This window comes from Narcine bancroftii, chromosome 2, assembly GCF_036971445.1.
Source record: "Narcine bancroftii isolate sNarBan1 chromosome 2, sNarBan1.hap1, whole genome shotgun sequence".
Taxonomy (NCBI): Eukaryota; Metazoa; Chordata; class Chondrichthyes; order Torpediniformes; family Narcinidae; genus Narcine; species Narcine bancroftii.
In genome coordinates this window covers 10,348,362-10,365,974 of record NC_091470.1, presented here as the reverse complement: position 1 = coordinate 10,365,974, position 17,613 = coordinate 10,348,362, and the positions used below count along the sequence as shown (strand labels likewise).

Here is a 17,613-nt window from a genome sequence, read left to right as displayed (position 1 = left end):
TTTTGGGCCTGATCCCTTTTTCAAGACTTATAATTGACACACTCTGTGTTGATGTTGGCTCTGTTGACTGCGCTGAATGTTTTTCTTGTAATTGATAAAACAGGAAAATTATGTGAGTTGTTACTTGAAAGTGAAATCACTGAGAGAAGTGAGGTTCTGTCTGATCATTTTGCTCACTGCGTGCCTTTCCTCAGTGAGGAAATCTCCCGGGGTGGATGCTACCAGCAACCTTTCCAAAAACGAAGCTGGTGCTGTGGATCACAGCCCCATTATTACTCTCCCAGGTCAGAGACCGGTCCGGGCAGATCCTCTGACTGTTGCTGCCAGAACCTCAATCAATGAGCCAGAAGGCACCTCTTCAACAGTGTTTGGAGACCAGCCAATCTTCTTCAGGTGAGGAGTGTGGTGTGGGCAAGTGATGGTTCTTAGCTGTGATGTGGTACGCCCTTCCTCATCTGCCTTCTCGATCCCTACTATGTGTGAAAAGCACTGGGGTCATCTCTTGAGGGCTAATCGGTCAACATTTAAACTAGTATCAGGCTGGGTTGGCCACATGGAATACTGGAAACTGTCTGATTAATGTTTCTATTTACGACACAGTAGAATCCAATTTCCGCCATTTAAACTATTGCCAATTAACCTACAACTCCATATGCTCTGGAGGGTGGGAGGAAACCACTCAGGCAGGGGGAGAACGTACAGACTCCTTACAGACAGTGAGGGATTCGAACCCAGGTCACTGGTGCTCTAATAACATTGTGCCAACTGCTATGCTAACCACGTAGCCCATGGTCTGATCTCCATTTGTTATCAAAGATTTTGAACACCGCAGAAAGTGCAAGATTTACAGATACCCTGGAGCCTCCTATTGAATTGATATTAAATATTTCCATTGATCATGAAAATGGATTTTCATGGCCCCAACCCCATGCCCACAAGGATGCTTATTTACACTAGTCCCATATTACCATTTGCAATCTTTCCTTGCCATGTACCTGGTTGATTAATGCTTTCATTGACTGACCTTAGGATTCCCAGCATTTTCTTCTCTGTGTCCAAAATTGATCTTGCTTGGAGTTCATAATTTAGAAAAAATAATTTGGAAGAATCACTTGGATGATCTGCTCTGCTATTTTTGTTTATCCTTGCTTTGCATCTGAGAAATAAAATGTACAAACAGTTCAAGAGAGTTCCCCAGGGACCAGGCCCATCCCCAGCTAAAGCAGGCAAGGTTGATAGATTTATTTTATTTGCTTCATTTCTTTCTATAAATTTCAGCAGGGAAGAAAAGGCTTAAAAAGAATATTTTTATGGGAAAATACTCGTCTGTTCAAGAAATTGTTTTTTTAGTAAATGCGGCTGCAACATGTGATAACCAAGGCTGTGCTGTTTTTGAAGCTTGTTCTCTGTTTTGCTGACATCTACAGATGACAGGTCACGTGAATAGCTGCAAACGGGCTGCAGAAAGGGAAGCTGAACCTTGTAAAAGAGCTTGTGCCCATCTGCATATGGACTTTCTTGCAGAAAGACCCTGTTGTAGGTTACAACAGGTCTTCTTGTATAACAGAGCAAGGCTACCAGCCACCATTATGTCAACCTTCTACAGGAGCTCTCTCAAGAGCATTCCAGCTGGCTGCATCTCCATATGGTACAGTTGATGCAGAGAAATGGATTGAGTGTCAAATCCACAGGACCATAAGAGTGGGATAGAGGATCATTGGTGTCTCCCCACCCCATGTTTGACATGATCCAACGGGATCTTTGTCTGGATCACTGAGGACCCTTTCCACCCTGTACATCAGGAAAGAGATCCAGGAGGATCAGAGCCAGCACCACCAGGCTAAGGAGCAGCTTCTTCCCATAGGCAGTGAGAACGCTGAACGATCAAAAGAACGGCTCACACTGACCCTCTGAAACTCTCATATTCATGAAAGAATATGTATTTATTTATTTAAAGAGATGAAGAACTTGTCCTGCGTATGTATTGTTTGTCTGTGTGTATGTAGATTTGAGGAGATGCGAAAGGACTTGCAGGGTGTGCATTGGGACAATTTGTTTTATGGGCAGGATGTAGTAGAGAGATGGAAGTCTTTTAAAGATCAGATTTTGAGAGTGCAAAAGCTTTATATTCCTGTTAGGTTAAAAGGAGGGGCAAAAGGTTTGAGAGAGCCGTGGTTTTCAAGGAATATTGGAAACTTGGTTCGAAGAAAAAGGGAGGCGTACATTAGATATAAGAAGCATGGAGTTAAGGAGATGTTTGAAAGATACATTGAATGTAAGAGGAATCTTAAGAGAGGAATTAGGAAAGCTAAAAGAAGGTACGAGAAAACTATGGCAAGCAGGGTGAAAACTAATCCAAAAGAGTTCTATAAATATGTTAATGGTAAGAGGAAAGCTAGAGACAAAATTGGTCCCTTAGAAAATCAGGGTGGAAAACTGTGTGTGGAGCCTAGAGAAATGGGGGAGATATTGAACAGTTTCTTTTCTTCGCTATTCACTAAGGAGAAGGATATTGGGAGATGTGGGATAAAAAAAGCAAAATGGGTAAATATGGGGAATATAGAGATTACAAAAGGTGTAGTTTTAAGGCTTTTGAAGAATATAAAGGTGGATAAGTCTCCGGGACCAGACGGGACCTTCTCCAGGACATTGAGAGAAGTGAGGGAGGAAATAACAGAGTGGAGAGAGTGCAGAGAAGGTTTACCAGAATGTTGCCTGGGTTTAAGCATCTGGAGTATGGGGAGAGATTGGACAGATTGGGTCTTTATTCTTTGGAGCGTAGAAGGTTGAGAGGGGATTTGATAGAAGTATTTAAGATTATGAAAGGGATAGACAGAATGGATGTGGATAGACTATTTCCGTTAAGAAGAGGAAAGATTAAAACAAGAGGACATGAGTTAAGAATTAAGAGGCAGAGGTTTAGAGGTAACATGAGGGGGAACTTCTTTACTCAGAGAGTGGTAGCTGTGTGGAATGATCTTCCGGGAGAAATAGTGGCGGCGGAGTCACTTGTATTATTTAAGAAAAGGTTGGACAGGTATATGGATGAGAAGAAGATGGAGGGTTATGGGCATTGTGCAGGGAGGTGGGACTAGAAAGGGGTGTTTGGTTCGGTGCGGACTAGAAGGGCCTAATAGCCTGTTTCCGTGCTGTAATTGTTATGTTAGTTTTAAGGCTTTTGAAGAATATAAAGATGGATAAGTCTCCGGGACCAGACGGGATCTTCCCCAGGACATTGAGAGAAGTGAGGGAGGAAATAGCAGAGGCTCTGGTGGTAATTTTCCAAATGTCATTAGATATGGGGATAGTGCCGGAGGATTGGCGCATTGCGCATGTGGTTCCGTTATTTAAAAAGGGTTCAAGGAGGAAGCCTGGCAACTATCAGCTAGTAAGTTTGACGTCTGTGGTAGGTAAATTAATGGAGAAAATTCTTAGAGATAGTACTTATAAACATCTGGATAGACAGGGTCTGATCAGGAGCACTCAACATGGATTTGTGGGAGGAAGGTCATGTTTGACCAATCTGATTGAATTTTTTGAAGAGGTGACTAGGAATGTGGATGAGGGTAGCGCAGTGGATGTTGTCTATATGGACTTCAGTAAGGCCTTCGATAAGGTACCACATGGAAGGTTAGTTAGGAAGGTGCAGTCTTTAGGTATAAATTTTAAGATAGTCAAATGGATTGAACATTGGCTGAAAGGGAGAGGCCAGAGAGTGGTAGTGGATAATTGTCTGTCAGGTTGGAGGCCGGTGACCAGTGGTGTGCCTCAAGGATCTGTATTGGGCCCATTGTTGTTTGTTATATACATTAATGATCTAGATGATGGGGTGGTGAATTGGATTAGTAAATATGCAGACGATACTAAGATAGGTGGAATAGTGGATAATGAAGAAGGTTTTCAAGGATTGCAGAGGGATTTGGGCTGCTTAGAAAAGTGGGCTGAAAAATGGCAGATGGAATTTAATGCTGATAAGTGTGAGGTGCTTCATTTTGGTAAGAATCAGAATAGGACATATGTGGTAAATGGGAGAGCATTGATGAATACAGAAGAGCAGAAAGATTTAGGAGTGATGGTACATCGTTCCCTGAAGGTAGAAACTCACGTGAATAGGGTGGTGAAGAAGGCTTTTAGTATGCTGGCCTTTATCAATCATTGCATGGAATATAGGAGTTGGGAGGTGATGTTGAGATTGTAGAAGACGTTGGTGCGGCGTAATTTGGAGTTCTGTGTGCAGTTCTGGTCGCCTAATTATAGGAAGGATATAAACAGAGTGGAGAGAGTGCAGAGATGGTTTACCAGAATGTTGCCTGGGTTTAAGCATCTGGAGTATGGGGAGAGATTGGACAGATTGGGTCTTTATTCTTTGGAGCGTAGAAGGTTGAGAGGGGATTTGATAGAAGTATTTAAGATTATGAAAGGGATAGACAGAATGGATGTGGATAGACTATTTCCGTTAAGAGGAGGAAAGATTAAAACAAGAGGACATGAGTTAAGAATTAAGGGGCAGAAGTTTAGAGGTAACATGAGGGGGAACTTCTTTACTCAGAGAGTGGTAGCCGTGTGGAATGATCTTCCGGGAGAAATAGTGGCGGCGGAGTCAATTGTATTATTTAAGAAAAGGTTGGACAGGTATATGGATGAGAAGAAGATGGAGGGTTATGGGCATTGTGCAGGGAGGTGGGACTAGAGAGGGGTGTTTGGTTCGGTGCGGACTAGAAGGGCCTAATGGCCTGTTTCCGTGCTGTAATTGTCATGTTATTATGTGTTATGTCTGGTTGTGTGTTTTGCATATTTACATTGAGGACTGGAGAACACTGTTTTGGGGGTTGTACTTGTACACTCAGATCATTTGGCTTTGGCTCTGGTATCTGTAATGATATCACTTCACTTCTGCAGGAAACAGGCCCTGCCCCCAAGTGCATTGTGTGCACCTACCATTTGCTGGCGATTTTTTTTCCCCCAAATTTTATTAACACGTAACCAAAATTACATACATATGTCAACATTAATCTAGTTAACAGAAAACATACATGCATTTTTTCATTTTTCTCCCCCACACCAACTCCCTCCCAAAGAAAAGAAAACAGAAAAAAGGGGAAGAAAAAAGAGAAAGAAGAACTAAACTAATTTAATATCATTGTAAAATTAAATATTATGTTAATCACAACCTAACAATAAGTACATCATATGTGTAGAAATGTAAAAAATTGTTATAAATGTAAGTTATACTTTCATTATGAAATAAAATATAAAATAAACATATTACAGCATAAAATGAGGCCATGGTGTGACAGATTACCCCAAAATTAGCTAATAATCCTAATATGATTATAAAATAACCGCACCAATCTTTAAACAGGCCATCTCGGGCTCTCTAGTCCGCACCGATTTAAGTGATCTCCTCTAGTCCCTCCTACCTGCTCCCTGTCCATAACCCTCCAATCCCCTCACATCCATGCACTTATCCAACCTTCTCTGAAATGACACAATTGACCCTGCTGCACCACCTCTTCCGGAAGGTCATTCCACTCAGCCACCACTCTCTGAGTGAAGAAGCTCCCTCTCATGTTACTTCTAAACTTTTGCCCCCTAACCCTTAACATGACCCCTCAAGGGGAAGAGCCTGTTCACATCTACTCTATATCCCCCTTATAATTTTAAATACCTCTATCAAATCCCCCTTCAGCCTTCTACGGTCCAATGAATAAAGACCCAGTCTAATCAATCTTTCTTTGTATTCTAGATACTGCAATCCAGGCACCAATTTAGTAAAACTTTTCTGCACCCTCTCTACCTTATTGATATCCTTCCTATAATTTGGGGACCAGAACTGCACACAGTATTCCAAATTTGGCCTCACCAATGCCTTGAACAGTCTCAACATCACCTCCCAACTCCTATATCTATGTTTTGATTTATAAAGGCCAGTATACCAAAAGCATTCTTTACCAGTCTATCCACATGAGAATCCTCTTTTAAAGAACAATGAACCATTATTCCAAGATCTCTGTTCCTCTGCATTCCTCAATGCCATCCCCTTCACTGCATGTGTCCTGTTTTGATTATTCTTCCCAAAATGAAACATTTCACACTTATCGGTATTAAACTCCATATATGGGAACCAAATTTTCAAAAAATCTCCATACATGTTCCTTAAATTATATGTAATTTTTTCCAAAGGTATACAACTTTGAATTCTGCTATGCCAATGCTCTAATACTAAATCTGTTTCCAATTTCCTTGAAACTGCTACTCATTTTCAAGCAAGTGCCAATCCAATCTTTAAAAACTCCTCTGAGATCAATCCAAATTAGACCCAAGGTAAACCTTTACTATTATCTCCTAGTAGAAATAGCATAGGATTTCGTGGAAGTCAGGGTATGTTACCTGTTGTAGGAAATCAATCAATTTGGTCCAAAAGAAATTCAATTTAGAACATGTCCACGTGGAATGTAAGAAAGTACCAATGTTCTGTTTACATCAAAAGCATTTATCTGATAAGTCTAATTTCATCTTATTAAGTTTTTGAGGAGTAATATACAACTGATGCAAAAAATTATATTGAACCATTCTATATCTAACACTTACTGTATTTTTCATTCTGTCATGACATTTCTGGGCCCAACTTTTATCATTTATAACCATACTAAATCATCTTCCCACCTCTGCTTGGATATATGAAAGTCTTTTTTCTTAGCTCCTCTTAGAAGTAGAAGATACATAAACGATATAAACTGTTTAAGTTTGGATTAGTTATAATAGTTTAAATTTCATCATTTTGTGGTAATAAATAGAGCAAAGTCAAATTCTCTCACAAAAAGGCCTTTAATTGATATTATCCCAACATTGTAGTATTTTGTATTCCATCAGTAGTTTTCAATTGATCAAACATCATTAAACGTCTACCTTGATAACAATCTTTAATAAACTTAATCCTTTCTTTGACTAGTCAATAAAATTCTTATGGTCCAACGTAAAAGACATCAATCTATTTTGTACCAATGGTGTATTTGCTAATCCGTATCCCGTCATTCTCATCAATCTATGTATCTTATGTTCTGTTAAATGTCTAAATGTTGGTGTATCTACTTCCCCAGTTAATAACGCTTCATTCCATTTGTATAATACCTCTTCAGGCTTTAGTTCACCTATTTTATTCATTTAGTCAGTCCCCAGATCCTCATCGATTCCATAAACATCAAACCATCCTTAAATCCAGTTATAAAATTATTACTTAATTGAATAGAAAAAGAAAGAAAGAAAAAGAAAATTCCCCCCCTCGAGTACTGTGACACAGTCCCTCGACAATGCTAACCCCCTCCATTATTTGGGCTGCGAATAATTTAGCAATAACATTCACAAATCAGTAGAAGCCAGCCACCATATCTCCCGCTCCTCCGAGTACATTAAACTCATCTACACCTCAGTAACAAACACTCCAAACATTACATCTCCAAGTGGGGGACATTCAAACTAGAGGGCATGGTTTAAGATTGAAGGGGGAAAATTATAAGGGGAACATGAGGGGAAATTTCTTTACGCAGAGGGTGGTGGGGATGTGGAATGAGCTTCCGGCAGACGTGGTCGAGGCGGGATCATTGGTTACATTTAAGGAAAGACTGGATAGTTACATGGATAGGAGAGGACTGGAGGGGTATGGACCGGGTGCTGGTCAGTGGGACTAGGAGGGTGGGAATTAGTTACAGCATGGATTATTAGGGCCGAACTGGCCTGTTCTGTGCTGTAAGTGGTTTATATGGTTATGGTTATAAGTTATGCCCGTCACTCTTCAAGTGTTCACTTTTCCAACTCCATCTTGGTGCAAGTCTGGCAGTTTTTCAGCAAATTCTTGGGCATGTTCTGGATCCATAAAATATCGACTCAGTCCAGCTTGAACAAACACCTTCAGAGAGGTGGGGTAATGCAAGATAACAGTGTAGCCCTTCTTCTACAAAATATTTTTGACCAAATTAAAACTTGCGTCTCTTCAACAACTCAAAACTAATGTCAGGTTGAAAGAAGATCTTATTCCCTTCTGTTCCCAGTGAAGCTCTTCTCTCTTTGGCCTGCTTAGCTGCCAGTTCCAAAATGTTCTCCCTTATTTGGTATCGAAGAAATTTTACTAAAATAGGTCTTGATTTTTGATCCAGTAGAGGTTTAGATCTAAGGGCTCTGTGAGCTCATTCAATCTCGAAACCTTCTTTAAAATGTTCCTGCCCAAAAATTTGGGGTATCCATCCCTGTATAAATTGGATCATATTATCTCCCTCCTTTCCTTTTAAGCCAATAATCTTAATATTGTTACTCCAGCTAAAATTCTCCAAAGAGTCCACTTTATCAGATAGTTGTTCATTTTTGTCCTTCGTACGCTCAAATCCTTCCTACAATAGAGTGTGTCCATTTTTCCTTTAAGAAACTGATTTTCCAACTCAAGATCTTTAACCCTTCCTTCTACCTCATTATTTTTTACTTGCAGTTCTTTAATCAAATCAGAGACTTTATTAACTTTAACATCCATTTTATTTTCAGATCTTCTAATATCCCTTCTAATCAGCCTTAATTCATCCACAATAATAGTCGAGGAGTCTTGAGTAGAAGTAGCAGCCTTAACTTTCTGCCTTGCCCTCTTCTCCTCTTCCAATATTTCTTCCATGCTCATCTCCTTCCTTTTCTTCTTTTATAGCTCCTGCTTCTGCCTCTTCCTGTTGTTCTTCTTCTTCCAGTCTCTCTACACTCTCAGCCAGCTGTTCCTCTTGCCATCCTCAACGATGGTCTGGGGTCCTGGCCAACAGGCTTCATGAGCTTTTCTGATAGGGCCTCCCATTGCCAACAATCGCACATGCGCAAGGAGTCGTGCATACATGATAACATGGCTCCCCTCCCTGACTTGTCCAGGCCCTCCTGTTGTTGCAGGGATGCCTTGGTTCGCTGGGGGTAAGTCAGGAGGCTCTCCTCAAACGGAGAGCCGACATTACTCCGGGTCCCGACTTCATCAATAAGGTAGGACTTTCTTTGTCTTCTTTCTCTTCTTCTAGTTGCTCTATCTTTTCTTCCACTTCTTTGTCCTTCTTGAGTGGCATTTTTATGTTGTCTCCAGTTGTTCACCTTCACTGTAGATGAATTTTCAAACTTGTCTCTTCACTTTTTCTTTCTTTTTTAACTTTTTCCGGAGGAGCCAGATTTCTCATTTTGGCTCTACATCATCACGTGACATCCTCTGTCTGGCTATTCTTTAACAAGTTCAGTTTAGCTTTTACATTTTTAAATCTAATTTTTGAAAATCCATTTTCATGATCAGTGGAAATATTTAACATAAGATTCAAAAGAAGTCTCCAGGGCATGCTTTGCTTGATGGATTTTGTTGGTTCTGGAACATGTCAAAAATATATAAAACCAAAGTTTTTTTTCTCATTCCAGGGAATTTCGCTTCACATCTGAGGTGCCAATTCGGTTGGACTACCATGGCAAGCACATGTCTATGGATCAAGTAAGTAGTAGAGAGTTGTACTTGTATACAATGTACAGCTACACAAAATTCTTGCTTGCAGCAGACACACAGGTAGGCAACATAACCAACACCAATAGTGTATCCTAATGATTATAATATTCCAGGAGATCGACACAGAAATGATGAATATAAAGTGAAAAATTCACAGTTGCAGTTAGGACAATGGAGATGAAGCTCCTCAGAGGGAGAAGAGTCAGCACTTGATCAGTTGTTCCGGATGAGAGAGCAGCCCTGGGACAGGATGGTCATGTTCGAGCACCACAAAGGGTGAACCATGAAACAGATGCCATTTTCTCCTCCTTTAGCCGAGTCTGGGACAATATCTGCCAATGTTTGCAATAGGATTTGATTAAAGAATAGATCAGGAACAACCTCTGCACAAGATTATCGTCGATTTCTCACTTTGTGAAGAATATCCACAAAGGTTTGATTCTGTGCTTATCCAGTTCCCATTTGAATCTGCCTCAACCACGCCCCCTGAGAGTGGAGTTCAGGCCCAAACAACTTACAGCATAATGCAGTTCTCAGTTCATGTTGCTTGCTTACCTTTGACCACTTATCTTCATTCTGTGTCCCTGGTTCTTGACCCTTCTGGAAATGGAACAGTTTTTCTCCATACATTTGTGCATTCCATGTATGATTTAAAACAGTTCCGTCAGATAGTGGCACGAACCCTGCTTCTCACTGTGGTACAGTGGAAAAGATGTACTAAAGGTATGAGTTTGACCCCACAACCTCTCAGCTCAAAAGAGAGAGGTGTCCACCCAGGTCAGAAAGGAGTTGAGGAGTTTGACTTGTCTGCTGCTGTGAGATGGGATCAATTCCAACTGATTATCCTGGCATTTGGTGAAGTGCTGTCCAGTGGGCTGGGAGTGAGCCTCGTGTACAGCATGTCTGAATCAAGGTTGAGGGATGTGAACAGCTGTGGCTACCGGACTGAGCTTGTTCCTGAAGGGGAACGGTAATACAGATTGACAACAGAGTCTTCAAACCCTGTTTCCTATTTCAGGGCACCTTGGCTGGAATCCTGATCGGGCTGGCTCAGCTGAACTGCTCCGAGTTGAAGTTAAAACGGTTGTGTAACAGACATGGGTAAGAGCACATTTGGTCTGAATAAATATGCTGTAGTGCTGACCTGACTTGGTGTGGCCTTGGTCAAAGCTAGCCCTCAGGAGAGTAGATTTTCAGATTTATTGTCAGAGTACTGTACATACATGACATCACATGAATCCCTGATTGAGTTTGTTGTTGAGGAGTCTGATGGCAGATGGGTATTATCTCTTCCTGAACCTGGTGGTGTGAGTTTTGTGGCACCAATACCTCTTCTGATGGTAGCAGAGAGAACAGTGTGTGTGCTGGGTGATGTGGTTCCTTGATGGTTGTTGCTGCTCTCTGACAGCAGCGTTCCATGTCGATATTGTTGATGGTGGGGAGGGTTTTTTTCCCGTGATATCTTATCTATGTCTACTACTTTTTGGAGGGCTTTACACTCAGGGTATTGGTGTTCCTATGCCAGACCACGATGCAGCCAGTCAGCACACTTTCCAATACGCACCTGTATAAATTTGCAAGGGTTTCTGATGTCATACCAAACCTCTGGAAACTCTTGAGGAAGTAGAGCCGCTGTCGTGCTTTCTTCATGATGCCATTGGTGTGTTGGGTCCAGGAAAAATCCTCCAAGATAGTGACCCCCACCCAAGAACTTAAATTTGCTTACTCTCTCCACCTCTGATCTCACAATGATCACTGGATTGTATGCCTCTGGTTATCCCTTTCCTGAAGGGTTTGAAATATGACTCCTGCAGTGAGGTTGTCCCTGGAAGATGGCCCCATCATGGATATTCTCATATATAGCAGGGTGCTCATGAGAAAATGAGACCCATTCTGATTTTTGACCAAAGAAGCTGTGAAAGCTTTCAATCTGCTCCCAGGTGTCTTTATCACAGCTCCTCCTGCCCATCACATTTCTGACCTCTGACTTTCTATGTCGGAGTTCTCAAGTTCCGTCTGACACTCAACCCACATTGATTGTTCTGCAGGCTTCTGGGAGTGGACAGGCTCATCTCGTATGCACTAAATGAATGGCTGACTGACATCCGAAAATACCAGCTGCCTGGTATCCTTGGAGGCGTTGGACCCATGCACTCATTGGTCCAGTTGGGTGAGTGTTCACGAGATGAAAACTATTAAACTTCAAAATTCTCGTCTGTCGTATTCTACAGGGATCAGTCATTCAGGGGTTACTCTTTGGAGCAACAAAGGAAGAGAGGTGACCGTACAGAGGTTAGGACAGGCTTAGATAGGGACTTGTCAGTTGTCAGCCTGCAGCAGATGTGGACATACCCCTCCATAAATCTTCGTCCGCGAAGCCAAGCCAAAGAAAAAAAAAGATAGGGTGGACAGCCAGACCCCTTTTCCTGGGCCAACAATAGCAAACACCAGAGGACACCTTTTTAAGGTGAGTGGAGAAAAGTTTAGGAGAGATGTCAGAAGTAAGATTTTTTTTACACGGAGAGTGGTGGGTGCCTGGAATGCATTGCTTGGGGTAGTGGTGGAGGCTGGTACAAATAGGACACTTAGATCAGATTCAGAGTACATACACGACATCACATATAACCCTGAGATTCTTTTTCCTCTGGGCCAGGCAGAATTTCTTCTTACCGGTCGTGCAAAAAGCTGGACTCAAGAAAAGATCCATACACAAAAGAGGGACATGTAAAGAAGAAAGAAGTGCAAACAAACTGACTGTGCATGACAGCAAATAAATATTTAATAATAAATAATGCGCAAAGTCAGAGGTCCTCAAATGAATCCCTGATTGAGTTTGTCATTGAGGAGTCTGATGGTGGAGGGGGAGCAGTATTTCTGAACCTGGGGGTATGAGTCATGTGGCACCTGTACCTCTTTTCTGATGGTAGCAGCAAGAACAGAGCGTGTGCTAGGTGGGGTGGATCCTTGATGATTGCTGCTACTCTCTGATGGCAGCATTTCTTGTACGTGTGTTCATTGGTGGGAGGGGTTTACCTGTGATGTGTTGGCCTATGTCCACTACCTTTTGCTTTCCGTTCAGAGGTATTGGTGTTCCCATACCAGACCGTGATGCTGCTGGTTAGCACACTTTTCATTATACATCTGCTGGGAGGAATTCAACGTGTCAAATAGCATTAGTGGGAGGAACTGGAGCCCCCTGAGAAAACTCACGCACACACAGGGAGAATGTACAAACTCCTTACAACAGTGCAGGATTCGAACCCAAGTCCGGTCCCGATCGGTGGTGCTCTAAAGGTGTTATGCTAGCTGCTACACCAACCGCGCCACCCAGACTGAGGAGGACCTCAATAAATATTCAGACATGTAAGTATTTTAACTGTTTAAGTTCATAGTGTGCTTGACTTCTCCTGTTTTTGCTTAGTTCAAGGGTTGAAGGACTTGGTTTGGCTGCCCATTGAGCAATATCGCAGGGACGGACACATTGTGAGAGGTCTCCAGCGAGGAGCAGCCTCATTTGGGACCTCCACTGCCATGGCTGCACTTGAACTGACCAATCGCCTGGTACAGACCATACAGGTAAGCCAGAGGATGTCTCTCATTAACCCAGACAATTGCAGAGAGGCAGCAAATGTCTGATAACAACTTTTTATTTACTGCAGGCAGCAGCTGAGACAGCCTACGACATGGTTTCTCCAGGGAGCAATTCACACAGCTTGATGAGAAGCAAACGCATTTCTCAGCATCGATTGACTCACCAGCCAGTTGATCTGCGTGAAGGAGTGGCTAAAGCCTACGACCTGGTGAAAGAAGTAAGAGCGTGTGGGATGTGGTGGGCTGACTCAACGGTTTAGCAAGGAAGAGGATGAAATAACCAAGAGATCAATCCTGTTCACACAACCAAGCAGTAACTAATGGGGTCCCACAGAGTTGAGGCTAAACCTTCCCAACCTCTCATCCATGTGTTATTTGAATATCCCTACTGTACCAGCCTCCACCACCATCCTCAGCAATGCATAGCAGGCATCCTCCACTCTCTGTGTAAAATAAATAAATAATTTCCACATCTGTGATCTGGCCGAGGACTCAGTTCCACCTACTGCCCCCGCCCCCCCCCACCCCCCCCCCCCCCCGCTCCCCATGATCCTGAATTTCCTGACTGTGCAAAAATCTATCCAACCATGCCCTAAATGCCCTAAATATATTTAATGAAGCAACCTCTACTGCTTCCTTGGGCAGAGAATAGAGGGTTATGGGTGTGAGGAAGGGAAGGTTTAGATTGTTGAGAAGATTTATATAGGGAGGCCTGCACTGTGCTGTAATGTTTGATGTTCCATCATTCATTTTATTTGTGTCATTACCTCACACCCATAACCCTCTATTTTTCATGCATCCATGTGCCTGTTTGAGGTTTTTAGATGCCTCTATTGTACCAGCCTCCACCACCACCCTGACAATGCATTCAAGGAACCCACCTCTCTCTGTGTAAAAATAAACTTGCCTCTGACAGTGACATGCTGTTCAAGAAAAATATCACTGCATGAAGTCCTCCTCCAGCCTGATTTGCCCAATGTGCAAGTTAGTCTCTGTTGTTCTATGCATCAGATATACCACTGTAATGTTATAATTGATGGCCTTTCGACAACTCCCACCAGTGATCTTTTCCCTGTACTGTTCCTAATCTTTCCCCAGATGGGTTCAACATTCTGCTCCTTGTATCTTGTATCATCACTCACTAAAACCTAATCTCATTCATAATTAAGAGCGCTCCTCCGCTTCCCTTATTTTCTTGCCTAATCATTCCGAATTACCTGATACCCTTGAATATTTCATTCCTAACCCTCTCTGTATTGCAGCCACGTTTCTGTAATGGCTACTAAGTCACATCCCTTTGCACTGATTTGTACCATAGATTGGCTGACATTGTTTCAAATAATATGGGCATTCAGGAAAAGTGCCCTTAGACTTGTCCTTTAAGAATTTAATTATGTTTTTTTTTGCATTGGCTTTTCAGTTCTCCACTTTTTTCTAACTCTTGCTGCAGTCCCTGCATTGCTTTCCTCTGTCTTTCTGCCTGGATTCCCATCCCTCTGCCATATTAATTGAAATGTTCCCCAATAGGAAGTTCAGACCTGTCTTCTGTGACAAATAGATTGCCGTAATCTGGATCAGGATGAGCAAAAGGTTCATTAACTTGACCCCTGTGCTCCAACTGCCCCCATATCCCATGTTGTTGACCTCTGAGCAGGCTGTTGGGTGAGATGTAGCACGGCTATGGCAGATTTTAAGACTTTCTGCTGTTTGATCTTGTGTGTTTGGTTTGCAGGGATTCACAGACACGGCACAAATGATTTACGAGACTGCAACACGGGAACATGAAGAGCGAGGGATGACCGGGGCAGTGGGAGGAGTCCTGCGGCAGATCCCTCCGACCGTGGTGAAGCCTTTGATTGTGGCCACAGAGGCCACCTCCAATGTCCTTGGTGGGATGCGGAACCAGATCCAACCTGATGCGCGGCAGGAAGAGTCCCAGAAATGGCGGCTTGGTGACCAGTAATAGTGCTGGTTTGTCCCTGTAAACTTCAACCATGTGGGAAAGGGAAGTCCTCAAACTCCAGGGGCTGGGAACTGCAGGGCATCACTGCACGTTACGCTTTGCTCCCTGTAGATTTTTATCTCATTCAGATCTGTGAAATACAAAAACTCGGTGTCAAGGAGGGAAGATTTTAGCATTTAAATAATGTCTTTGATCTGGTAGCTGCAGGGAAGAAATGCTTTGAAAGGCCGAGCAGTGACTGGAAAATCCATTTCCTCGGTGTCCGAATGCTGAGCATCAGCAGCAGTTTGGCGATGCCTCGTGGGGCCTGCAACCAAAGAATCTAATTCCTCCAAATGTTTTTCATGGACTTGCTCCCCACGATTATAGCTACATCACCAACAACTCAAGCATCAGACTTTCCTTTCTGGGGAATCCATTATCCAGACTTCTGTGGCAGTCGGTTGAGATTAAACTGAAGGCGCTTGCTCGCCTGCTGTTGCTCCTCATGACGGTTTGGTAATCGGCATCAGGTGTTGCAGACATCCAGGGGTTAGATGTCGCAGTTCATTGAACATGTTGTGGAGCACAAGGCATGCAGCTTCAGCAGTCGCATTCTTGGTAGGAGCCTGTTGACAAGTTGCTTGGATGTGACTGGAGAGGAATGAGTCAGTGAGCACAAGAAAAATGCAGTAAAATGTGAGAGTCCGCAGACGCTGAGATTGTAGTAAAAACACAGAAATGCTGAAGGAACTCAGCAGGTCTTGCAGTGTCCATGGGAGGCAAATACCAATGTTTTGGGCCTGAGCCCTTCTTCAAGGTACAAGCAAAGAACAGACAGGCATCAGAATAAAGAATGGACAGGGGAAGGTGTCCAGACCAACAGAGGTGTTAATTGTGAGGGAACAGAGAGGTCTTGGGATCTAAGTCCATAGATCGAACACCTATTGACATTTTTGCATACCTTGATGAAGGGCTCAAGTCCAAAATGTTGGTTATGTATCTTTATCTTTGTTTTATACAGTAAGATGTTTGACTTACCAAGTTTCTCCAGTATTGTTTTTACTTCACTCACAGTGGCTGCAGACTTTCGTGTTTTACTTCTCCTTGGGACATAGTTTAAAGGGATGGTGTGGGAGAGGTTGGTGAGGTGGGTGTTGGCGGTTCAGTTAAGAGCTAATAAAGTTGTGATCTAAACAGAGTTGTGGAGCTATCCATCAGGTCAGGCAGAATATTTGGAGGGAGGACCAGAGTCAACACTTGGGGTTGATGGCCTTCCGGTCAGATCTCGCACCAGCTGGATTATTTCCAATTCCACGTTTTATCCACAGGTAGTGCTGCTGTCTTCCAGCTCTAGCAAGCCAAGCTCCCAATCTCCACCTCTAGTGCTGTCTGCGTGGAGTTTGCATGTCCTCCCTGTGACCACGTGGGTTTCCTTCCACATCCCAAAGCTGTATTGCTAGGTTAAATGGCCACTGAGTAAAGGAGGTTGAAGCATCTTAATGGGCATTGGGAGAGAAACTATTTTAGTGAGATTGTGGGGAAGGATACTGGTGGGATTGATCTGAGACAGTATATTGATGGGCTGAATGGCCAGATAATTGGAAAATATGTTCTTCACTTCATCCTGTTCCTTTACTTCCTTCTCTCCTCTCCCCTCCTTCCCTCTTTTCCCCCTCTCTCTCACACACTCTCTCACTCTTCAACCCCCCCCTTTCTTTCTGTATTCATGAACAGAGGACATTTTTCAGGGATCTCAGTACTCAAGGACAAATGCCTTGCTCCGAAGGATTTGTGCTTTCAATTTGTTTTGTTGTTGCCCCTAACGCAGAGAACACATTTTAAAATTAATTAAGTGGTAATCAGACACTTATCCACACTCTCTGAATGTGGCTTTTCAAACTTCCCCTTGAAATTAACTTTCCTCAACATTATTTTAGTCTGTGGAGCCTCTGTTGGATTGTTAAGACTTTTCCTGAATGTTGCCTTGTATAAACTTTTAATTTCCTATGTACAGCAGATTTAAAAACAATTTTTTGTGGATTTATTTACAATTTTTGGTTGCTTTAATTGTACATATTTCTGAATAATATTGTTGCTGTGGTTGTTACACAGTGATGGTTGTGAATGAATGTACCATAGTCAATGAACAAGAAAGGGAAGAAATAAATACCCATCTGCAGTTCACATTATCCTGCTTTGCGGAATGAATGCTGATGTGTTGATGCATATAAGACACTGGTGAGACCTCACTTGGAGTACTGTGAGCAGTTCACAAGGCTTCCAAAATCAAGGCTCATGGGATTGGGGGCAAAGTATTGATGTGGATTGAGAACTGGCTGGCAGGTAGAAGACAGAGAGTTGGGATAAACGGCTCGTTTTCTGAGTGGCAGGCGGTGACCAGTGGGGTGCCACAGGGATCTGTACTGGGACCCCAGCTGTTCACAATTTACATTAATGATCTGGATGAGGGGATTGGATGGAATATCTCCAAATTTGCAGATGACACTAAGCTAGGAGGGGTGTGTGCACGGAAGAGTGGGTCAGGAAGCTCCAGTGTGATTTGAATCAATTGAGG

The 17,613-nt window shown here is 42.7% G+C and overlaps 1 protein-coding gene across 17 annotated transcripts in view; it reads left to right on the top strand.

The window, feature by feature from the left end:
* The window catches only part of LOC138753182 (autophagy-related protein 2 homolog B-like), a 245,827-nt gene extending 228,605 nt beyond the window's left edge, over positions 1-17,222 (top strand). For 12 of the 17 annotated variants that reach the window (XM_069915817.1, XM_069915816.1, XM_069915821.1 and 9 more), the window contains 7 exons: positions 195-393; positions 9,421-9,490; positions 10,521-10,603; positions 11,551-11,672; positions 12,924-13,078; positions 13,162-13,311; positions 14,826-17,222. In XM_069915817.1, coding sequence (XP_069771918.1) covers positions 195-393; positions 9,421-9,490; positions 10,521-10,603; positions 11,551-11,672; positions 12,924-13,078; positions 13,162-13,311; positions 14,826-15,056 — 1,010 coding nt within the window. In that variant the 3' untranslated portion in view covers positions 15,057-17,222. Of the gene's footprint in view, positions 1-194; positions 394-1,427; positions 1,515-9,420; positions 9,491-10,520; positions 10,604-11,550; positions 11,673-12,923; positions 13,079-13,161; positions 13,312-14,825 lie in introns of those variants that run through there. The other 5 variants (XM_069915822.1, XM_069915828.1, XM_069915832.1 and 2 more) reach the window with 5 other exon arrangements.
* Positions 17,223-17,613: the final 391 nt, after the last annotated feature.